Source organism: Anopheles coluzzii, chromosome X (assembly GCF_943734685.1).
Source record: "Anopheles coluzzii chromosome X, AcolN3, whole genome shotgun sequence".
Classification (NCBI taxonomy): domain Eukaryota; kingdom Metazoa; phylum Arthropoda; class Insecta; order Diptera; family Culicidae; genus Anopheles; species Anopheles coluzzii.
This window is the reverse complement of record NC_064669.1, coordinates 209009-232743: the sequence shown is the minus strand read 5'-3', so window position 1 is coordinate 232743 and position 23735 is coordinate 209009. Positions and strand designations below refer to the sequence as shown.

Sequence of the window (23735 nt, the reverse complement as noted above, 5' to 3'; positions counted from 1 at the left end):
GGCCACCAGATTGTGTTGCTTGTTTTCAAGAATACATACACAGCAGCGGATCCATAGTGAGCGGCAGGTTCGCGTTCAGGTTTTGCGTCGACTCGGCGTAGCTCGGGCTCTGGATGCTGGCGGTGTACTGGCAGTTCCAGCGATTGACCGCAAACTGGTGCCCCGCAGTCACGGTGACGACCGACGGCAGCGGCAGCTGCGGGTACGTGTTCGCCGAGATGTGTATGATCGGCGAGTTGAGATGGAACTTGAGCGACATGCACACGTCGTCCGGCATCGTGTTGAACATCATCGGCGACAGGTGCATGGCGGACGACCGGGGCGGATGCGGCTCCATCAGCAGCAGGCTGGGCGTTTGACCGAAGTTGCGGATCTGATTCTCGATCGCGTCCCGCGTCACCGGATCTCCGATCGTGTCCAGATCAACGCTGCCCTCGTACGTGAGGTAGTAGAACACGTTCGTCGCCCGCATCGCTTCCGGGCCGCGCTGCTTGTAGCCGAAGATGAGGTCGATCCACTGGTGCAGCTGGCAGGAGACGAACTCCGACTCGAGCGCCATCCGGTTGATGCGCACAAACTCCTCGGGCGTTTTCGCCCACGGCGGCAGCTCGACGTCCCCGACCGTGCTGCCGTCGTCGCGCTGCCCGAGCCGGTAGTCGGACGCGTTGTAGAACATTTCCGGCAGGAAGTACCACTCCGGAATGAGCTCCTTCACGTCGGACGTGTCGCGCTGGCAGTTCTTCCACGACAGCGCGACGGACGAGAACAGCCGATCGGGATGGTCAAACTTGCCGCCCTGCAGCGCCAGGAACATCGTCGTGAACGGCTCGATGCGGATCAGCCAGTTCAGCACGAAGGCGGCGGTCGAGTAGTGCGTGCCGTAGTGGAACGGCGGTATGCCGGGCGTGTCCCACGTTTCGTACCGCTCCTCGAAGTACTCGCGCCGGCTCGGATTGAGCGCACCGATCGGTTTGGAAAGGTCGCGATAGTTCGACGGCTGGCTGAGGTCGAGCTCGCGCGACTCGTAGTTGGTGATGACCCACGGGAACACCGGGTACTGGTTGAGATCGTTGTACGTGCGGCCCGCGATCGTGTTCAGGAACATCAGATACTCAAAGTTGGAGATCTCGCGCCGCTGCCACTTCTGCGTCATGTTCGAGTTGCGCATCAGCTGCCGGGGCGACATCATCGACGCGCGGCGCGTTTGCGGGATGCCGTACTTGATGCCGACGCCCACCCGCGGCAGCGCCTTGATCACCTTCTTCACCGTGTGCTGGTCGGGGAAGGCAAACAGGATCGAGGTGCGACTAGCAAGGAAGATCTCGAGTGCGACGTTCTGCAGCAGATAGCGACGGGAAAAGATGGCCCGTATCTCGGAGAAGTACCACTTGCCGTGCAGATGATCGCAGTACTTCAGCACCTCCTGGTCGATCTGCTGGAACTCGCCGTTCTCCTCGTCCACCTCGAAGTACATCTCGGTGGAGGTAATTGACATGGTGCCGGGCGCCACCAGGCCGGGCGCGATCAGCTTCGCCTTCGTGCTGATGTTGACCGGGCCGGTCAGGTCGAGGTCCAGCTCCCGGTCCTCGATCAGCAGCTCCGAATCGTCCAGCAGGTCGGGCTGCTGCGACCGGGGAACAGCAATCTGCGAGTAGATTTCCTCCCGCGCCACACCACCGCCACCACCAGCCAGTCGGGCACTGGTCGGGGTTGTCGTGTCCCCACTACCGACCGCTTCGTCTGCGCTGGTTGCTGCGGTGCTGGCGGTGCTGGAGGTGGCCGCTGCCACCGTTCCCCCGGTCGTACCATTCTCGAGCGACGCCTTCAGCGTCGCCTGCGGATGGCTGGAGCCGCGCGGGTTCTGCACCATGCGCTTCCGGCGCCGCGCGTCGTCCTCCCACGCGTCCAGCTTCCAGAAGATCTGCTTCTGGTAGTTCGCGTTCATGTCGCCCCACGCCCCGTGCCGGTTGCCCATGATGTTGCGTACCTTCTCCAGCAGCCGGCTCGCGATCACGTTGTCCCGGCGGCGGGCCGCCGTGATCAGATGGTCGCACATGCGCTCCTCCTCCCTCCGTTCGAGCAGCGTTTGGGCGCACTGGGATTCAAAGTCAGCGTGCTTCAGCACGTCGTCCGCCCGCATGCGATTCAGTATGAACTCGGCCTCGTTTGCGACCCGCACGATGTGGTCCTTCATCGCGTGCGACAGCAGCCGGCCCTCGTTGATCAGCTCGATGAACGCGAGGCCCGCGTGCTTCTGCAGGCTATTCTGCCACTCCTGCGAGCAGAGCAGCATCACCAGCTCCACCACCGAATGGCTGTTCTTGAACGTCGTCAGCCCCTTGCCCTCCATCAGCAGCTCCTGGCCGTGCGAGCCGACGAGCGTTTTTGACAGGAACGGTGCAAAGTCGACCATGATTTCGCGCAACAGGGGACAGACTGGACCGAGCGCTATTTCCAGCTTCTGGGTGAGGCTGGCCTCGCGCGACGGTATTGCCAGCGGCAGCTGGCTCACAAACGGCGCCTTCAGGTTGAGGTCCTCCGGCCGGCCACGTACCGAACCGCCGGTCGGACCCACCACCTGGCCACCGTATCCGTCCGGTACGCGCACCACGGCAATGTCCGACTCGTGCTTCACGCCGCCGGTACCGCCGGCCCCGCCGCCCAAGTTCACGCTCGCTCCCGTGACGCCATCCATCCGGCCACTAAGCGCGCTGGCCATCGGGCCAAGGCTTCCCGCGCCCGTACCGACACCGCTACCGTTGCTGCCGGGCACACCGCCAATGCCCAACGCACCACCGTCCGTGCGCGGCGGCTTCAACTCGCTCGCCCCATCGTCGTTCAGGTTCACGTCCGTCCAGCTTTCATCGTTCGAGTTCGTCGGTTTGTTATCGTCCGGCATAATTTCGCTCGATGTTTCCACTTCCTGTGGATCGTTCTCGGTCGAGTTCAGATTCAGCGAACCGCCATCGGAGTCGACGCTCTGCACACACACACATACGGGGGAAGAAATGGTGCAATTAGTACGCTTTTAGATGCGTGATTTGAGCAATTGCTTAGTGTGAGTAAACCATTGAGTATCGTTTGAGCTAAATTACAGGATTTCCCAAGTTTTTTGTGCTGCTAATATTGATGTCTTCGTTATAAAATGACAGTTTTTAAAAGTGTTGTTTCAATTTTATCAAACTCTTTCACAATCACAAACGTCCTATTAGCATAAACATACCAGTGAATACAGTGAAGGCTCTCTATAGCGAATCTTGAACAGATCTTAGATAGATATTCGTCTTAGGGAAAATTAATCACTGTGTTGTTATGGAATATCGAAGCAGTAACTATGTAATTATGGGCTTTGACAGCAAAATAAAAAAAAAATGAACTGTTTTTGAAATAATCCTTAGAGAATTAATCTACGCTGCCAAATCGCGTAAGCTACTAAGAGAATTTCCGTCTTAGGCAGAAATTCATGGATAAGAAACAAAAAAAGGAATAGGACACGTATCGTAGACTATCAAAATGTTCTTCTGAAAGAAACAATTCATTTGAAAGAGACTACATTTTATAATGATTTCGCTCTATTTAGAGATTTCAAAGGCTATAAAAATGGATTGACCACAACTGAGGTACAGCAATTTATTACAAATTTACTAAACAACATGTGAAAAAAATGATTCCTACGAACAAAGTTGAAATAGTTAAAGGTGACTGTATTGTTCACACGTTTGAAAATATTACAATTATTAAGTGGATAATGCTATACAAATTCAATTCTGGTTGGAAACCGTTATTTAAAAATTACTTTTGAAAAATCAAGGAAACTTGTTTTAAAAAAATGGGAAACCCTGTAAACGAATCACTCTTGTTTTATTTATTTTATGCATAATGATTGCTAGTTGGCAGGTGAAACAAGCTTCATGAAAAACTGCACCAGCTCTTTGGGGACCAGAAAAGCGGCGATGCACACCCTAATTCTGTTTCAGCTACAAACGTTCCACTAAATCCCGGGAGATGGTTTCAGAAACAGGGGGAAAGATGGAAGTTTTCGTTTGTTTTGACATGTTTGCTATACACATTCAAATCGCTTGATGGACTCGTCTCGCTAGTACAACGCTTGACATGATATCGTTCTGAGTTTTGAAATTAGCACACATAATGTACGGTTTAGCAAAGAATGCATTTTGTAAGCACATGCAATACAGTGTAACAAACCAAAAAAACATCATTCCTTTTCAACGTTTTTTTTGAACATAAAATCAATATATCTGCAAATGGAAAAGCAAACGCGAATCGTTGCATACTATAGATGTTAGTACATGCAAATTGGCACACAAAAATTTATATTTTACATCGGTAAATGGGTTGGTATGATAGCTTTGACACACTTTAGCCAACGCGTTAATTGAATTTTGTCACAACGCGCCAGTAAAAAGTGTCAAATAATTTTCGGGCATCTCCGAAAAGGTACAATTAACAAACCAAAACAACACACTAACTACAGGACAAGCAATAACTACAAGTAACATGGAAAGCGTAACTACCACCACTACAGGGAAGGGAAGAAGTTGGATGTCGCAAACCCCAAAAACAAGCACTACATTTAGTCTTCGAAGCGAAGGGGGTAGAGGAATGAGGAAGAAATACGGAACCGGATACGGGTTTGTGCTGTGCCACAAATCATCTCGCTCGCTGTGCTGCGCTGGTTTGCCTCATTTACCTTCACCTGTCCCTGGGGTACTGCACGCTGCGCTAGCTCCGAACGTTCGTCGCTTACGGCGATGGTTGCTGTCGCGGACGGTGCTGTCACTGTGGCCATGGTGCCGGTCAGACCGACCGACGAGAGCATTGGCTGCTGGTAGCAGGAATGAAGGTGCGGTTCGCCTGTGTTAACCGCCGCGGGTAGTCCTGGATGATCGGTCGGATGATATTGCTTCACCGTCGACGTACGCCTCGAGTTGCTAGCGGAAGTTACGGCCTTACCGAATGGGAATCGGCACACATATACGCATAGTTTAAATAGGTTAACGGGTAGAGAGCGATGGTTATTAGAGAGGAAATAGAGTAATAGGGAGTATGAGGATTTTAAAGTTTTTTGGGCGTTCAATTTGGCATCCAATTAGGAAGAGATAGAAGGCAAATGAGCGAGGAGTAAAAAGTTAATTATAAGTAAATCATTAGGGACGTATTAAGAGGAAGTAGGGGGAGGGGGGCTTGTTAGGATGTGAGGACCATGGTTTGAACATTAGAACAACAATCCAGTTAATATTACTATAAGCATGCAACGCAGGAAATATTGTAACATTTAGCGTATTTAGAACTCATGCACAGTTCAACATTAGCAAAAAAATAAAGGTACACCTGAAACTCAAAAGTTTCCAAATCATAGCGAACGTTTCAGAAATATATGCAATTAACAAGTAACCTCAACAAGAGTTTAGCCATTAAGCGATTATGACCATACGTTACACTGCTGGATCGTTTTCATTGTGCAACTTTAGTCGTAGTTTTGCAAAGTCAGTATCAACAACGGTTAAACGCGCGTCAAAATACGACAAGTTTTTCAAAAGTCGTTAAATCAATCAGATCAATTGTGCGAAAAAAAACTAAACCGGTGTTCAACCTCGATAGTTTGCGGGTTTCTCGCTTGTCTTTTACGGTCGGGACATTCGAAGCGTTCGATTGCCTTTCAACACTCTTTGCCAAAAACTCACCTTTATCGACAGTGGACCACTGGAGTGTGAATCGTTGTCCGCTATAACGGAGGAGTTGTTCTCGTCGACCACTATCACCTCGTAATCACCTTCCTGCATGGATTGAGTTCCTATAGGGAGGGGGGAGGAAATAGAAGAAAAAAAAGTTTAGTTTTGGCTTCGGCGACGAACCCGTCATACGCAAGAGTAGGAAGTATTTCCTTCTTTCTCTCTTAGTCAATGTTTTTGTGTTTGTGTTTACCGCTCTTACGACGGATAAACTGGAACAGGAATAAATTTACACAAAACATAACAAAATCATTGAAGACATGTAAACACGGCCGACAACATACAATCCAATAAATAAAAAAATCGAACAGAACAAAAATGACCGCATCGTAAAGAAGGAAAATAGAAACGATGGTCGAAAAAACAATTCAATAATAAAACAAATCAAGTCAACAAGAATGTACAAAACGAAATGGAAAATGCAAATAGAAACGGCAAACCTAGAGCTAGTAAACAAAACAAAAAGACAAAACTTGCAACCCAAAGGTAGAAAAAATAAATAAATCAGCGGCAAACAATTGGCAAAATAATGGAAACGAAAGCAACGAAAAGGAAAGAAAACAACATAGACCAACCAAAAAGGCAAATGAATGCTAATCGGGTGCGTGTTTAGGTACAGAGTGATGCGCGCGTGTACAATGTGTGCGTGCCTCAATTTGTGTTAGTGTTGCCCGTTGCATCGATCGTATCGGAAGTTCGAACGATTACACAGTAATTTTCCGGTAAAAAATTACTGTATTTTCGAAGAAACATACGACGGGGGGAAGATTTGCGTGTGCATGTATGTGTGTGTGTTGGGACAAAAAAAGACGGTGAGGAAGGTGACAGTGTGTGAGCGAAAAGAAGGAGTGTTGTCGTGCCTTTCGATAGCTTGCCACCGTGACCAACGCCGACACCATTGTGCAGACCGGCAGTGACAGTGGTTCCAACAGTCCGTCCGACAGCGCGCAGCCCAACGACCGGTGCGCTACCTGCACCGTACGAGCCGACCCCGCCCGTATTAATTAGCGCCGTAAGGGAGTTGTTGTTGAGTCCGTGCTGCTGCTGGGTGTAGTGCTGGGGCTGCTGCTGTTGCTGATGGTGCTGCTGCAGATGGCCACCGGCGATGGCGGCAGCAGAGGCGGCGGCGGCAGCAGCAGCTGGTGAGTAGCAGTTGAGCATTTCGCTGGTGAAGATACAATTGCCTGGCCCGGTACCGAACCCTTGTCCGTTGTTGTTGTTGTTGTTCAGTGTGTTGTTAGTTGCCGTGTTCGTGGCAGTTCCTGCATGGCCGTAGTATAGTGGCAAGGTGCTCCCGTTCACGCTGGCCCCGGCAACGTCCTTGTGATTAATGCTACCCCCTGAAGTGTTGTTGTTGATAAGGTTGCTATTGTTGTTGTTGTTGTTGTTGTTATTGTTGTTGTTGTTGTTGTTGTTGTTGCTGTTAAGCAGGTTGCCACATCCGCCGGCGGACGAGGAGCCGGACGACGATGAGATGGTTTGCGACGAGGAGGAGGTGATGGTGTTGCTGCTGCCGTGCACGATCGTCGGCTGGTGGTTCGGATGGGATCCGGGTAGGAACTGTGGGTACACGTGGTGCGACCATTGCGGAAACAGTGGCCTATTGCTTGACTCTGTTGTATTGATTTTTGTTTTTGGTTGGTTTTAGTCGACAGAGTTCAATTTCAGTTGAGTTAGAATCGCAGGGGTGGGAGGATGTAGGTAGAGTAAGTGTTAGTATAGTAGCAGCATTTAGTAGTTGAAGCGTAGCAGGTTTTGAATCGAGCAAAAAAGTTGCACATTTAAGATGGCGTGAGCGTTACATAGGGCAGGATAAGTACAAAGATAGTACGCAGTATTCGCAACACACATAGTTGAATCGAGCAAATGAATTGGTTGGATGACGTTTCGTTTGATCATTGGTGCGTAATGCAGACCAAACCGGGGGTTTGTTTTTAATTTCAAAGCAGCGTCAGAGAGATAAAAAGAGAAGAGACAGAAAGAAAACACAATGGGGAGAGAGAACATTTTCTTGATTTAGGTTGGCATGTAAAAAAGCTGAAAAATCGAGTTGCTCGAGTAGCAGCTATAGAATCGATATTGATTATTGGCTAACGGCAGAATAAAAATAACAAAAATAATATACTATAAAACCCATAAACGTTAACGCTAAAGCTATGTTGAAGCAAAACTGGCGGGGGCAGTATTTTCTTTTTGGACATATTTTGAGCGAGGTTAGTGAATGTTACTACTTAATGAAATATACGATGATATTTGAACAGAAAATACATATTTTCTTTTGTAAAAAAGCCAAAGTATTTTATATGTGATAATTTATCTGTGAAATCAGTACACGCAATTGCACCAACAAACTGTACACAGCCCTAAGGAAGATACTTAGACGTTGTAAATACTATAAAATTTGAAAAAGCTAACAAAAACTTGCTCAATTCTGTTCTCAAGGTGTTAAAATTAGTGATTTTCATCACTTGTAGTTTGTTTATAATCAATCACACTTTCCTGGGGGTCTAGTTACTTATAAATAGTTTCTAGTTAATTGACTTAATCTTCTTCTTCTTTGGCTCAACAACCGTTGTCGGGCAAGGCCTGCCTGTACCACTTGTGGGCTTGGCTTTCAGTGACTTATTGATTTCCCCCCATAGCAGGATAGTCAGTCTTACGTATGGCGGCACGGTCTATTTGGGGCTTGAACCCATGACGGGCATGTTGTTAAGTCGTACGAGTTGACGACTGTACCATGAGACCGCGGCTTAATTGACTTAATAGGTTACAAGCAATGGTAATAGGTTACAATCTTGGTAACAAGCATTAGTTGATTCATCATGTAACAAAGCTTTTTGTATAAACAAATCTTATCAGAGATCTAAGAAGGCGAAACTAAACAGCTAAGAAGCACATACTGATCTGGAAGTGCTTTAAAACCGCTTTACTACCAACGATTGTCATATCGTAAAACAAATACAGCTCTCGTTGCTGCTGAACGAAAACCACCCAAAACAACAGTAACAACGAAAAAGAGATTCTTGATAAGAACGCAAAAGAAAAGAAAACGAACCAAAGACCAAAAGGACCGAAAACGAAAGTTCCTGAAGAGGGTGGGGGAAGGTTTGTACGACGCACTGTGTGTACCTACCCTGTGTTGGCGTCGAGCGATGGATGACCGGCGAAGAGTTGCGGTGTATCTGCAGCTCGACCGGCGGTTCCAGGATGTCCCGATACTTCGACACCATCAGCACCGAGATGAAGTACACGATGGCGAGGGACAGGAACTGTGCCTGCTTCGTTTCCTCCTGAAAGAGTCGTTTCTTGAGATTATAATTAGTTGCACCTTGACGCATCGGCAGGCCAGCCCGAAGCATGGGCCATAACGGGGGTTGAGGGAAGTGTGTTGATGGAAGGGATCTGGGGTGGGATTTGCACAGAAAGCGAACGCACACCTGGTTGTCACACTTACCACATCGCGGTATATGACCGCCCGCAGCCGATTGATGTCCATGTCCTGGAGCAGCTTTTCCGGATCCTTGACCGGGCTCATCGGCCCGGACAGCGACTCGATGATCGTCTTGGACGTTGACTGGGCACCGCGTATCAGCGCCTGCAGATGCACCCCGCCCGGAATGTCCTTGAGCGACATGCCGTTGTACAGGCCGCGCGTACGCTCCTTGCACTCGAGACAGTTGCGAACCGCGCAGGTGCATACCAGCCGCAAGCACTGGCGCAGTATGCCGCCGGACGACATGTTCTTCTCCGCCTCGAGCTCGCTGAAGTTGAGCGAGCTGGCAAATATCAGCACGTCCGCCATGTTGACCAGCCGCTGCAGGAACGAGACGGCCACGTCGAGCGGCATGCCCTGCGTCGGCTCGAGCACGTCCAGTTCGGAATTGGGCGAGGTGGCGCTGGCCAGCAGTGGCAGCAGCCCACCGCACGCAATGATCAAATTGTCCGCTAGCTGCGAGATCAGATGCACCGTGTTGACCACGAAGATGGCATTCTCCGCCGAGTTGACAAAGTCGAGGACGCTCTTGGTCGAGTGGCTGCGCCACACCTGGATGTCGGTTTCGAGCGAGAAGAGCACGTCGGAGAGCAGACGCTGATGGATGTAGGACCATTTAAACTCCGGTATGCGGAACGGGGGCCGGGTCGGGCCGGGCGAAAACATGGGTCGTGTCGATGATGACTTGGAACGCTTGACACCACCACCGCCAGCGGTACTACTGCCACTTTCGTAGCTCATCGGTTGCACCGGTGGCGTTTGTGAGGCCGTTGTCGGTTGCTGCTGCAGCGGCTGGGCGGCTTGTTTCGGGTGCGATTGTGCATCGAGATACTGTTGTGTATTGGTGGACACGCTAACGGCACGCTTGGATCCGGTACTGATCGTACTATTGCTGTTCGGTTTGCCACTGTCCGCCGTACCGGTAGCGGCTCCGTCACTGGCAGTGTCTACGCTAACAGCACCACCAGCACGCTCATCGGAAGCATCGAGCGGTTCCTCCGTCTCGGCCACCAATACCTCCCCATCATCCTCCTCTTCCTCCTCTTCCTCTTCCTCTTCTTCCTCCTCCTCTTCTTCCACTTCTTCTTCGTCCTCCTCGATCAAACTGTTGCCACCGGCGCGCTGCTTCTCACTGATTGCCATACCCTCCATCGCATCCGACACCACGGAAATGCGCTGATGCTCCTCACCCTCGTGAGCGTGGTGATGATGATGGTGATGGTGATGATGAGGATGGTGACGATGGTGATGGTGGTGGCGCTGCACATCAGTACCACTGCCATCCTGCTGTTGCTCGCCGACCACTGCAGTGCTTGCGCCTTTCTCCGCCTTCTCGACCGCATCCGTTATGATCGATTCCACCACCTCCTGCATCTCGGCGGCAAGTGCCGTCGCACCGTCACCCTCCTCATGCTCCGATGCAGGGAAGCACCGATCAAGGAGCTCCTCCACGATGCTGTCCACTGCGGCAGCCACCTTCCGTGCGTCCGGTTCGCCCTGCAGCACCGGCGACGCTGGCACGGTTGCTCTATCATTTGACCTATCACTGACGCACACTACTGACGGCGAGCTGCTGACGGTGGACGGTTCCGACGTGCCGACCGGCTCAACACTGCCGCGGGTCGATTCGTCGCCACACTGCTGGTTGCTGTCGGCGCCAGCATCCATATCGCCTCCTTCCCCTTCGACCGCTTTGAGTGAGTTCTGGTTCATCTTTACGACCTCGTTCACCGCCAGCTCGATCTCCTCGTCTTTGATCACTGGCGAGGAGGTCGGTTCGGCCGGTGCCTCCTTGGTCTCACCGTGCTGCGGCTGCTGCTGCTCCACCAGCATATTGGCTGACTTGTCGATGATTTCATCGACGATCGTTTTCACCACATGCTCGGTGGTGGTGGTGTTGGTATTGGTGGCTGACGTTTGGCTGCAGGCGGTCGGTTCGCTGCCAGGCACCTGCTGCTGCCCACTACCGAACGCTCGTTGCTCATCCCCTTCCTCCTCATCCTGCTCTTCATCCTCTTCCTCTTCCTCCACTTCTTCCTCTTCCTCATCCACCCCATCGGCGTCGTCGTTCTCTTCCTCCTCTTCACCGTCCATCCCATCCTGCGGGCCATCGGGCAGGCACGTTTCGTCCTCCTCGAGCAGGTCCGGTTCGCCTCCCCGCACGTAACCATTACTGCCCGCCGGCGCGTCCTGAAACGCGATCGCCTGCTGCTGCTTCACCATCACGCTCGTGTCGATCATCGTTTCGCCCGTTTCCGGCTCGCAAACGCACCCGGGCGCCACCGCCGTTCCCGGCGGTACCGCCATCTGCTTCACGCACTTGCCGTGCATGTCCAGCTCACCCTCCTTGCCGGTGCCGGCACCGGTGCTCCCGTTCGCACCGTGCTCCCAGCCGCTGATAGTGCTGATCGGCCGCTGCTGGCGCAGCGCCGGATCGGTAATATTGTCCGTCCTGTGCTTCTCGTAGTGCTCGTACATTTGAGCGAACTGCAACTTAAACTCCTCGTACGACACCTTCGAGTGGACGATCGCGAGTGTGTCCACCCAGACGCGCCATCCGCCGTACTCGTACTTGATCGCGTGATGGAGCAGCATGCGGAACAGCGAGTACACCATGTCGGACAGCTTCTGCTCCTCCGAGTTCTTCGGATGGATGTACGCCATCGCGATCAGCCACTCCTGCCAGACGCTCATCTGCAGTACGGTGCGCCGGTTTTCGCGATTGTTGTTGCACAGCAGCGTCATGTCGGAGAGGAACAGCTTCTTCACCTCGATCAGCTGCTCCGACTGCTTCGACTGGCGGATTAGCGTGGCCACCACCTTCAAGATCATCGGGTTTTCCAGCCGGTAGTGGCTTTCCGGTTCGGGATGCTTGGCATACAGTATCTGCTGCGAGATGTGCTCGGTCATAATCTCGTACAGCACGTTGTACGTAGGCAGCGAGACGGACTCCTCGTACAGCAGCAGCCGTTCGGCCAGCAGCGTATACAGATTGTGCGGCGACATCACATCGTACTTGCGCCTGTCGATTCGGGGGGAGGGAAAAATAAGTAACAAAAACAACAATATACGCATTAAGACGCAACTCTGACTGTCAGCAATGTTACGAAACTTACTTGTGCGTGCTACGCGACAGGAAAAAGCCCAGCAGCTTGAGTGCCTGCAACCGTATCAGCTGACTTTCGGCGGCGAGCAGCTTGAAGATGGTGCGCACGCCATGCTTCACGTCGAACGCCGGCACCATCGAGCTCGGATGCTCGGACATCAGCGAGATCAGCATCTGCAGCACGTCGTGCAGGTTCTCGTCCTCGTGCATCGTCATCAGATAGTTAAGGATGCTCTGCAGCTCGTCGTCCTTCGCACCGTTGCCGATCATGATTAGCTGCTTCAGGAACAGCAGGATATACGCACGAATCGCAAGGATGTCCTTTTGGGCCGGCCGGGGTCCATCGAGACCCTTCGGCGTGATGCCGCTCTTGGCGCGCGGGTTCACCACCCAGTAGTAGAACTTGAGCGTGTGCACCGTCTGCAAGACGGTGCTGACGCGCCGCACGTTGCTGTAGATCTGCGTGTCGCTGAGGAACTCCGTCGCCAGGTACGCGTACAGGCGGGCCTGTACCGTCGCGGGCGTGTAGATCCACAGTGACGGATTGAACAGCACGTGATCTAGCAGCTGCCAGGTTAGGAAAGAGAAACAGAAGAGCTTCACTTTAACTTTGAATTTCGTCTGCCCTGCCACAAGCCGATTCAATTTAGGCATGCAGCAAGAGAGTTAAGTTACGCAACATCAACGTACGAAACGGTACAAAATATAATGCAATTGAAAATCAAGAACAATATACAGAACATTCCCTCTAACTAGTTCAACGCATCGCAACCAAAGCACGGCGAGAGATTAAAAAACGAAACAATTACATTTTAACTACCAAAACATATGATAATAATAATTTCAAGACTAAAGGTTGTATTCAACCCTCAACAATCACACAAAAAAAGATACATAAATAAGACCACTCCAAAATGGAACATGTTTGTTTGAACATTTGACAGTGTATAAGAAATGTACACTTTCACAAACAAAATAAACAACAAAACAATGATAAGGATGCAAAAATTTGATCAACATAAGAAGGACATGCATGCTAAACGGAATCAGGAGCTTGTTTTGTATAGAATGCAAAACCAAATGTTTTTATCTTTTTCAACATCAAAAAAGTTTTTTTTTAATTTTATATATACAGGCTTTATTCTATTCTGAACGCTCGACATCGAGTCGAATCGATCATAAGAATAGAATACGCCTGATAGTTTGTGTGATTGATTGTTTTAGTTCGAGTACTGATTCCAACGTTGCTGTGACAATTAAGAACCAGATAGTTTTAGTATGCCATACAACAACAAAAAATACATCCATAAACACGATGGAAGTTCAAAACCAAAAACCTAAAGCAAATACAAAAAATGCTAACAATTAAACATGGATAGTAAATAACGATCAGTATGCATCATGCAGAGTTGAAAACGATTCATTGCACGGATATGAACTGCAAATGTTCGACACGCGGCTGGCTAAACGCTATGTCCAGCCTCGCTTCTTCTCATCGCCAACGCACTATTCACGTTTTGGCTTGCTTAAAAAGCGTCAACCGCGAGCTTTGAGAAAATCTAAAACATAAATGTTATTGTCGCCGCAGAGACAGTTATGCTTCCTTCCGGGGTTTTTTTGTTTGTTTGTTTTGTTTGGTCCTTCGTTGTGTGTGCGTAGTGTTTCCGTTAGCCAGGGCGGCATCGCTTCCGCTCCTTGCGCCGCGTTTGCGGCCGTGTAAGCTCGTACCAGTTGCCGGCAACGGAAGCTGGGCCAGACGTACCTGTTTGAGCAAGAGATCCGAGTTGGCGGACAGGCAGGTCACCAGATACTTGGTAAGACTCAGAAACGATCCCAGCACGTCTAGCGAGAGGTGATCGCGGGAGGAACGCTGAAGCATGAAGGATATCACCAGGAAACCACGATTCTGTAGAGGTAAAAGAACAAACAATAAAGGTGATTTCGGTGCTGGACGTATAAGCTCCCGTGCGCTTACCTGTATCATGTGCTGCTGTACCGTTTGTGAACTTTCGACGAGTTCGCAAATGAATCCAAGCAATTTGGCACTAAGTAAAGATAGTTAAAATTAGTATATAGTTTAAAAAACAACACAGAATTCCCATTCCTACCATAGCGTTGGATCCTTTCGCACATCTGTGCCTTCGTAAGGCATATCAAGCTGGGAAAAGAGCGGAAACAGCACCTGTATACCGCCGATGGAGTTCAGCGTACAGTGGATGGAATGAGTCACGACAGCCTTTACGTCCTAGAGAATACAAAACCAAAAAAAAAATCGACACGAAAAATATATCAAAACGATTCAGTGATGCATGACACAATCCATAAAAGGGTCTGGTAGCAATGGGCTGTGATGTAACCCCAGTTACGCAATGCTTACCTGCAGCATAAGCGAGTGCGGTGTGTGCACAAAGTACGACAGATTGCCCTTGGGAGCCGACTGTAAGCACAGCTGACCGTCGGTAGCGACCGGATTGTACATGAAGACGATAGCGCTGGACAGTTTGCCATCGTACAGTACCTAGGGTGTGGGTTTTATTTTAAAATACAACCGGCGATCGACCGTTATAAACCACGAGGTTTGGAGGGGGGGGGGGGGGGGGAGAAAAAGCAGAGCATACAAATGTTGAATATGGCGGCAGGATACAAAATAATCCGAAGGGAAAAGCGCACTTCTGTACGATGGACGCTAGAGTTCGCTCTCGGCACCGCTCACAGTTTGGAGGATGGAGTTTTGAAGCGAAAAGCGACGGGCAAAACCGAAAGTACTAACTAGTAGGTGGATTGGTCGTAAAACTGAACAGAAAGGAATATTTTGCTGTTCGTAGAAAGACGCGATACAGCACTGGGAAAGGTAAATACAAAATTAAAACGAAAAGCAAGAAATTCATGCATTCAAAAGCTACATATTTCTAACTTGATTTTTCCCTTTTTTGTTTGGCTTGATACACACACACCCGCGCGTGAGACAATAGGTGAGGCATACAAAATGACACGCGGTTTTCATTCGATTAGACAGGCAGCAAAGGGTTAAGAAGGGACTGAAAATACCTTTATGTAAAAAAGCTGAACTGTTCAGTCTAGATCAGTCAGGTGAAAACTAGCGATCTGAAATGACCTTTCAAAGGAATTGACTACGCAATATACAGTAGGTGACCACTGGCTGAGACGTAAACAAACTCCTGTTAGCTATAGATTGTTTGATTTCTTTGACGATTAATTGAACGAACATATAACACTTCTTTTTTTCATTTATGTTGACAAAAACTACAGTACTTCATGCTCAGTGCACATTTGCGATAAATTTCCCTTCATGAGACTCGGGATGTTTCATGTTTTGACGTTTAAGTGTTTTTTAAACTGAAAATCACTACAGTTAGCGAACCTCCAGTTAATCTGTATGGTACAGGGAAAAGGTGTAAATAATTGACTTGGCTTACTGTTCGATTGATTAACAAAATCTACAGGAATATTTACTAAGGTAGGTGGGATATCGAGGGGTCGGAGGGGTTGGGTTGGAAAACAGAATTGACAATATACGGAACATAAAAAACAATAAAAGCATGCTTACGGATACTAAATCAAACGGTTCGCCACCGGAGCCCGGGGCGGCGGAAGCAAGCGCAACACCGGGACTGGCCAAGGCCACGGTCGTGGGTGAGGAAAACGAGGATGGGTGGTGGTCGGCAGCGGCGGCACTAGTAGCAGCAGCGGCGGCAGCAGCAGTGCTACCACTCACGAGCGTTCTATGGATAGTGGACTCGGTCGGAGCCAGTGGCGTTGGGGAAAGCGACGATAGGATGGCTTTCGCCTCACTCACCCGCTTGTGGTTGTCCGGCAGATTCAGATAGCACTCGTTGTCAAAGCGGAACTGGGACTGCGGAATGGTGAAAGTGACGATGGGTAAGCCATTGTTAGCTGTGAACGTCGAGGGTGGAGCTGTCGGGAAAATGGAATTCCTTACCTTGTAGCCAGGGCCGAGCCGATGCATTGCACAGATCTGCTGCGTGGTTAGTGCCTCCGAGAAGAGATAGATGGCGGCCATCTGTCCGCAGAACACGCGCTCCTCGTCCAGCTCCGGCGTGGCGCCAACGTAACACTTGTCGAACGGCTATGTTGACAGTGAATGGTTAATTCGGTTAGCGAAACTAGTTCGATGCGACTGCTGTCGCGAACCTCAGTACTCACATCGTTCGTCGACACTAGCCAGGCCATTTCCGTGCTTGACGCTAGCTGCCCATTCACCAGGCACTTGATCTCACTCTTCGTCCACCGGTTGTAGATATATACAATGGCAATCATGTACCACTTGCGCGGCTGAAACTCGTACTTGACGCAGTGCTGGAAACCCTTACCCTTCACCTTCATGGACGTTAGCACCAGGCAGTTGCCCACAAAGTGTGCCGTGTAACCGACACCCTTGGACGTTTTAAAACTGTTTCGTTAGCGCAAGAAAGAGAAGATATCGTGAGCTTGGCAAAGAAAGGGTTACAATGTGAAAACCAACGCTAGGACGCGACTAGAACGTACCAGTATAGGTAGGGCTTTTCACGCTCTATGTTAACCGAGTTAATCGGATCCAGCCGAAACCAGGTGCTAAAAGTGAATCCGTTCTCGTACGGCCATTTCGCCAACGGTGGCAGCACGATTGCCTACGCAAGAGACGCAAAAGACAGAGATGAGTGCGTGATACGAGCTGTATCCGTTCGAAAACCACGTGTTACGTACCGAACCCTTACGGCCTGGGAAGCTGAAAAACACGTCAGGCCCGTTCCGGTGTGGCATCTGCTTCAGCACGTTCAGCAGCTTGGCCGAATGGCGGGGCCATTTCCCGTTCACCGCCTTCATTGCGCCGAACAGCAGCTTCAGCTCCTTCACCGTAATACTGTAACTGGCGAGCACACCAAGCATCTCGATGAGCAAATCTAGCGACGCAATGGGAGAAAGGGTAGTTATGTGGTTTAAGTGGCGGCTCAGGGGACTCGGCGATTCCGACATACCGGCCACGATGGGTTCGGCCTGCTGCAACCGTGCCAGCACATGCTCGATCAGGCCGATCTCGGTGCACGCCTGAAGGTTGCGGACGCTCTTCTTCAGGATCGCGATGAACACGCTCCACACCTCAGCCTGCAGGTTGGCCGGACAGTGATCCAGCAGCTCGAGCATGTGTTTCACGTTCTGCGCGTCCTGCACGACGAAGTTAAGCTCCATGTCGAATTCGCCGCCGACCAGCTGCGCACGGGGGAAATGGTAAAGCGGGAGATTAGTGATTCTTGTAGCTAACAATTCGTTTTCGAGGGAGCAACTTCGCTCCAACTTTCACACCAGAACGCACAGCACAGCCCGCGCGACAGTGGCAGGAGCTGAAGGTGAACGTTATCGGAGTTTGCCGGTGCGTTTACGTTGCACTCGATCAAAGTTTATCGACAGACAGAGATAGAGAAAACGAGCGAATGTGTTTGCTGCCAATAATGGTATAACTTATCACGTTGCTCAATCGGCGTTACAATTCATTAAGGCATTTCATTGCAAATTTGGTATTTGGGTTGTAGCAAACGGTTATTTACGTCCGCTAATAATTTACCTAACATTTTGGAGCATTACTGTTTTCTACTGTACTCTGTTTTCTAAGGAAAGGCGAAAATTAAGCATAAGGGGAATTGTCGGCGCGCAAACACCCAGTAGATGAACATTGGTGCTCTGTTGGGCTTACTACCACTGCTCGAAGACGTCGTGCGTCTTGGGATTCGAGATAAGAGTGCCAACTACCGATAAAAGTGGCACGATAAGGCTGCTACCCTCTCTCTCTCTCTCCCTCTAGAAGGTGCACCATTGGAGGGGGGACCAGAATCGACACTTGAAGGTTTCCATCCGCGGTGCGGCGAATCATCAATCTGCTGCTAGGCGTTGGAAATCAGAGCGCTCGAAAGCTATTACTTTGTATGATAAAGCTGTTTCTGATAGTAGCAGCAGACCATCGAGCAGACCATCAATGCTAACAAATGCTGTTACTACTTCCATTTCATCCCCAGGACAGATCTCTGCGCCCATGAAAATTTGTCTGTTTGTTTATGTTTTTTTAGGTTCAAATGTTCCGTGAGCAAGTGAAAAAAAAACTCTAATTCGTTATCATGCCTGTCCTAATTGTTTCTTTGATTTAATCTAGCTCCACGGTACACCTTTCCTGGCCGGTTTGTGACATCAATCCGATGTGTTCGGACGGCAAACCTGCTCGACACCCTATGAGTACGGCCGTGACGACACTGCTCGTTAGCACCATCCATCGGTCGTGTTAATTCAGCTAGTCTAAAATGTTGTGTCTGTAAATGACCATCTTCCACGGACAGCCTGTGACGTTAGAGCTTAGATTCGAACAAAACTTGGCGATTATCCGACAATCCAGCCGGAATGTTTACGTCGCGCCCTCTTACCAGATGCAGCACCGTGTTGACCACCTCCCGGTTCGACACCTGGCCCACCTCGATCAGCCCGATCAGGACGGCGAACTTGAGGTTGTCCGTCATCGACATTTTCACCACTTCCTCGGGTCGCTTGATGTCACACAGCGGCGGTCGCGTAAGATCTGCCATGGTGTGTGGCGTACTCTAAAATGAGGAGAAACAATAGATGGATTAGGAAAAACAAACGAACATGCAAACGTAATTCTGATAATGCTGTTGTTGAGTATGCCGAGGAAAAGGAGCAAAATGACTAGAACAAGGGAGGTTGCACTCCCTCACATTAATGGTCTAACTACACGTAAATTCCGGCTGACACATGTATGCTCGGGCGCCGATGATCGATGGGTGATGGGTGTTTTTTTTTATTCATGTGCGCCTGTTGTATCCGTGTGTGTGTGTGTTTTGGTGTGTCTAGTGCGAATTAAGATAGCGCGAGTTGTTTGCGTAGAACAGTACTTGTCTTGCTCGCGCTCCCCTCTCTACCGTGCTCAACTGCTTCCACGTAGGCCGCTGCACCTGCAGCTTTTGTACGGGATTTTTTTCCGCAAGTGTGATGTCGCGGTTCGCGACAGCGTAGATATACGTCTGTGCAACATATATCAGTACAACACGACAAATGATAAAGCAAACATCATAAACACAAATGCACACACACACACACATACAATGGCCGCATGATAGAATTCAACCCCATAAAGTCACCACCACCACTCACTGTTAAGGGGAAGAGTGTAGCAATCGAACACACAAACACAGCACAGCGACGGAAACATGCAACCGCACTGTGTTTTGTGTGTGTGTGCGCGGATGTATGTTGAACAACCCCTTACGTCACCACGTCAGCCGAAAGGATTTTGTGCGTGTCTGTTTTGTGTGTGTGTGTGTGTGTGTGTGTGTGTTTTTGAAGCTTTTGAAAAACGGTTGGTTGTTGATCGATGATGTTGATTGAAGCGTTGAGGGCGCGTGTGGGCGACCGGTGGTTTCGGTACGCACTAGTCCTGTCCCCTGCCTTCGGGACACTCCAACGGGCGCTGGGTGGCTGATTGTGACACCCAAGCGAGAGGGATGCGCATGTGTCTTTGGTTGTATGTGTGTGCGTTACCGTGCACATCGGTCCTGACCACTGGAACGGTCAGGCGCACACCGGATACCCATCCCCGAGACACGATATGTCGGCTGAGTGGTTGATGAAGATTTTCTTTTAGCGTTTGTATCTTGTCTTCTTTGCGACCCCATCGAAAGCCACAAATTTCCACCCCTGTGCTCTAATTGTCACCACCCGAGGCACACAGCATTTCGCTCCCCAAAAGGATAGACACACACACACATATGTAGCTGTTCACCTTTGAGAAAAACAGGTTCATTCTGTGCTTGTTTTTCTCGCCTTGGGCCAGAAGTCGTAAAAAGGGGTTGAAATGAAGAAATAAGGGGTTACAAGCGGATGATGGGGTTCAAAATTTTATCTTGCACACGTGCGCTTACACACACACAGACACACGCGCACATAATCGTACACTTTAGGAGATACGCACGCAAAAAAGCACACACAAACACGTAGAAACAGGGGAACGGATGCGCGCGCGCACACACTATACACACTCATTCACACACAGCTACAGACACACAAACGCACATCATACATATACAAATTATTTTTCCCTATATTAGCCCTGTTCGACTCTCAACAGTGTGAGTTTTTTTCATTCTCTCTCTCTCTGTTTTTCGATTTTTTCCGTTCTGCTTTTACTTATTCATAGTCACACATACATACACACATTCACTTTAGATGACAGTTCGTGGTAGAATGTAGGTGGAAGACTTGAACGATATGAAAAAAATGGGGGAGGGCACCCACAAGGGCGGGATGTGTGCGTGTGTGTGGGTGGCTGTTGAAGATAAAAAAAGGAAAGGGTGATGAGATGGGGAGCTTTAGGATCGAAATGGATCGCACAATTCTAAGCGACCGGTGTATCCGAGATTTTACACACACACACATACACGTACACTCGCACATACACCAAAAGGTACCAAAAGTCGATGACGACGATTCCGAAATTCGTCCAAAACCCATTTAGATAAAGGTGCTTTGATAATAAAGCAAAAAAAAGAAAGAAACGCCCCGCTCCGTCTCCCCCACTCCCTTGACTAACACAAATACACACGCGCTTGACAATGGTGGAGCAGATGGGTTGATCAAGAGAAGGGTGTGAAAACCCCCAGATGGACGGAGCTTTCGGGAGTGCTTCCTTCGGACGGGATTTTCATGTGGGGGATGGGGGGAGGAGGACAAAAAGCGAACACTTTTCTTAGTGAACATATCCTTCCGTACTTAATTGCTCCACCGCCGCTGCACCATCCCCTTCTCGGGTGCTCCTACCAATGCTCCTTTCTGGAAAACGGGAGCGAAACGGTTGCACCACCTGGTTTCCGGTTTACCTTTCCCAGCTCGGTTCCAGCGTTTTTCCTCCGTTTTCCCTTTTACCCTTCGTTCGCCCGTTCACTCTCCAGACGTTTGCTATGTTCTGGATGGCAAAAAGATGGACACTAGCGTTGACTGGCTGGCTGGCTGGCTGGCTGACTGGCTGGAAGATGATCGATTTTCACTTTTTCACATGCTTCTTCTTCCGTCCTTTAACTTTCCTACCCTGTCTCGCTCTCTTCTGCCTTCTCTTCCCCCACCCCGATTACTTCAGTGTTTGCTGGCTCGTCGCTGTGGTTTGTATCGTACTATCTGATTTTGCTCTACATGGGGCAGTGATGATGGTGGTGGGGTGGTGATAGTGACAGTGGATGGGATATGCATGTGGATGTGAGGGTGGCGGTCCTCACCGAAAAAAGGGCCACTCACTGTGCAGCGGTGTCCGCGTCGTCGCCGTACCTACACTTTAGCCGATGTGGAGTGCGACCCGCCGTAGCCTGGTTCCCTTCTGTACGACCCAACTGGAGAACACAGCTGTGGCCACTGGGTAAGCCACCATGTACACTTTTGCTGCCCCCGAAAGAACGCACTTGAACGCCTATTATACCTTTTCCCTTAATTAAATGGTCGAGATTTGTAATGGGACAAAAAAAAGGTTATCGCGTCCCCGTTGACAGCACCTGTCAAACTGGTTCCGATTGTGCTCTGGCGAAGCGAACGCGACACGGGAGCAAGATATCTGCTTCTTCCTCTTCTCGGCAACGCGCAGTTCACAGGTTCGCAGCGAGAGTGTTAGATAGTGCAGAGAGACAGAGAGAGAAAGAACAAGAGAGAAAGAGAGGAAGAGAAGCATATTTTGTAATGCGTTGGTAATAGTGTTGGGTCATACGATTCATTTCACGACCCGACCCGGAGTCAGGTGCAAGCCAGTCGGAATCGATTCCTGATCTATCGGGTCGACCCGAACTCGCTGCACCCTCGGTTCAAACTGAACCTACTGTGGCCCGACCAAGGATAATGTATTTAGAAGGTTGATTTTTATCGCTTTTGCTGGGCGACATTGTGGGGGACATCTGTCACTCTGTGCATATAAATTTCATTACCCCGCACCAGCCCTCCCCGATTTTTATACCGGAGCCCCCGGAAGAGAAATGTCAAGTCGAGAAATGTCATTTTGCTCTGAACAACTTCACCTTGTCATTTATAACACCTTGGGCCCGACCCGACCCGAACTCGCAGCACCAACGGGTCGGAGTCGCTTATGCTTTCTCGCACCTACCGGAGTCGTTGCACCCACTGAACCTACTTGTACCTTTCGGGTCGACCCGAACGACTCCGGGTCGCTTACGGATGGCTCCGACCCGATAGGTTCGGGTCGACCCGCCCATCACTAGTAGGTAAGTGGCTTGCACTGACATCCCGCTGACTTTGTGTGTATGCGCTACAGCTGTGTAGGTGTATTGGTGAATGGATAATTTGCAGGGTTTGTCATAGCGTTTTTAAATTTAAAACTATTTCGCGTTTGTGCAAATCGCATGCGATACAGTCTGTTCCCGACTTACGCGGTTCTCGGCTTATGCCGATCCGGAGATACGCGGTTTTCTAAATTTGACAGATCGAATATCAAATCAGTTAAATCAAATCAGTCACGTTTAAGACAAACACAATTTATTTCTGAAATATTCGTGTGTTGCAGTTGATGGTCTAGTTTGTTATTTTAATAACCCTGTCATTTACATCATTTACAAATCTCACGCGTACGTCCAACAAAACCCGGATAGTAAATGTCAAACAACAAAGCAATATGGGTGCAGTGGAAGAATTTCCAAATTTTATTTTGCCAGATTTTGCACTAACAACACAATAATTTTAACAATTTTAACATTATCTATTTGCTAATAAATGTATCCTCATATTTGCAAATGAATGCTTACGTCATACCAAATACAATCGACGTACAGTCTGTTCCCGAAATATGCGGTTAATGCATTCGGTGTAACTCAAATATCGACAGCCCAAAATACACTTGATAAATTGGTATTTGCAATCAATATACAGTCAGGATTGAATAGTAAACCCTTTTTAGTTGTCATGCTTCTTAATTGACCCCAATTTAATTTCAATTGAACCCTGTCGTAGGTTAAAGGCTACAATAGACCGTCCCCCGTAGCAGGGACTGGATATATCTAGAAAGCTGATAGGCCGGAATGTCCGTGTAGGAAGTTACGCCAAGGAGCTTTTCAATAAAAGTTCAATGCAATTAAACGATATGGGTTTTTTTATGGATAGCCCTGTTTTTGAAAAAAACACAAAAATGTCAAAGCCTAAAAAATCAGATTGTTGCATAATATAACGTGTCAACTAAATAGCACACATTAAATAGAAGGCAGGTAATCGCAATACAACCAACGAGATATCCGGCTCTAGTATCACTTTTTACACTTATCATCAATTGAATAAGATTCATGCATAAATTTCACACATTTATAGCTTTTTTATTATTTTA

The 23735-nt window shown here is 49.2% G+C and overlaps 2 protein-coding genes across 29 annotated transcripts in view; one reads left to right on the top strand and one right to left on the bottom strand.

Annotated features, from left to right (window-relative positions):
• Nucleotides 1-21961, bottom strand: part of LOC120953968 (neurobeachin) — a 28222-nt gene extending 6261 nt beyond the window's left edge. Inside the window, exons 1-19 of one of the 22 annotated variants that reach the window (XM_040374508.2) lie at nucleotides 21640-21961; nucleotides 18781-18954; nucleotides 17350-17581; nucleotides 17078-17274; nucleotides 16880-17001; nucleotides 16538-16784; nucleotides 16314-16460; nucleotides 15921-16226; nucleotides 14730-14870; nucleotides 14461-14597; nucleotides 14328-14397; nucleotides 14115-14258; nucleotides 12363-12949; nucleotides 9208-12268; nucleotides 8887-9058; nucleotides 6614-7366; nucleotides 5706-5815; nucleotides 4712-4969; nucleotides 40-2980 (exon numbers count right to left, since the gene is read on the bottom strand). In XM_040374508.2, the coding sequence (XP_040230442.2) occupies nucleotides 40-2980; nucleotides 4712-4969; nucleotides 5706-5815; nucleotides 6614-7366; nucleotides 8887-9058; nucleotides 9208-12268; nucleotides 12363-12949; nucleotides 14115-14258; nucleotides 14328-14397; nucleotides 14461-14597; nucleotides 14730-14870; nucleotides 15921-16226; nucleotides 16314-16460; nucleotides 16538-16784; nucleotides 16880-17001; nucleotides 17078-17274; nucleotides 17350-17581; nucleotides 18781-18939 (9784 nt within the window). In that variant the 5' untranslated portion in view covers nucleotides 18940-18954; nucleotides 21640-21961. Of the gene's footprint in view, nucleotides 1-39; nucleotides 2981-4711; nucleotides 4970-5705; nucleotides 5816-6613; nucleotides 7367-8886; nucleotides 9059-9207; nucleotides 12269-12362; nucleotides 12950-14114; nucleotides 14259-14327; nucleotides 14398-14460; nucleotides 14598-14729; nucleotides 14871-15920; nucleotides 16227-16313; nucleotides 16461-16537; nucleotides 16785-16879; nucleotides 17002-17077; nucleotides 17275-17349; nucleotides 17582-18780; nucleotides 18955-19106; nucleotides 19211-19266; nucleotides 19447-19525; nucleotides 20123-21246; nucleotides 21593-21639 lie in introns of those variants that run through there. The other 21 variants (XM_040374489.2, XM_040374482.2, XM_040374498.2 and 18 more) reach the window with 21 other exon arrangements.
• Nucleotides 1-23735, top strand: part of LOC120953861 (histone acetyltransferase p300) — a 277036-nt gene that overhangs the window by 170860 nt on the left and 82441 nt on the right. The gene's annotated exons all lie outside the window — the stretch shown is intronic.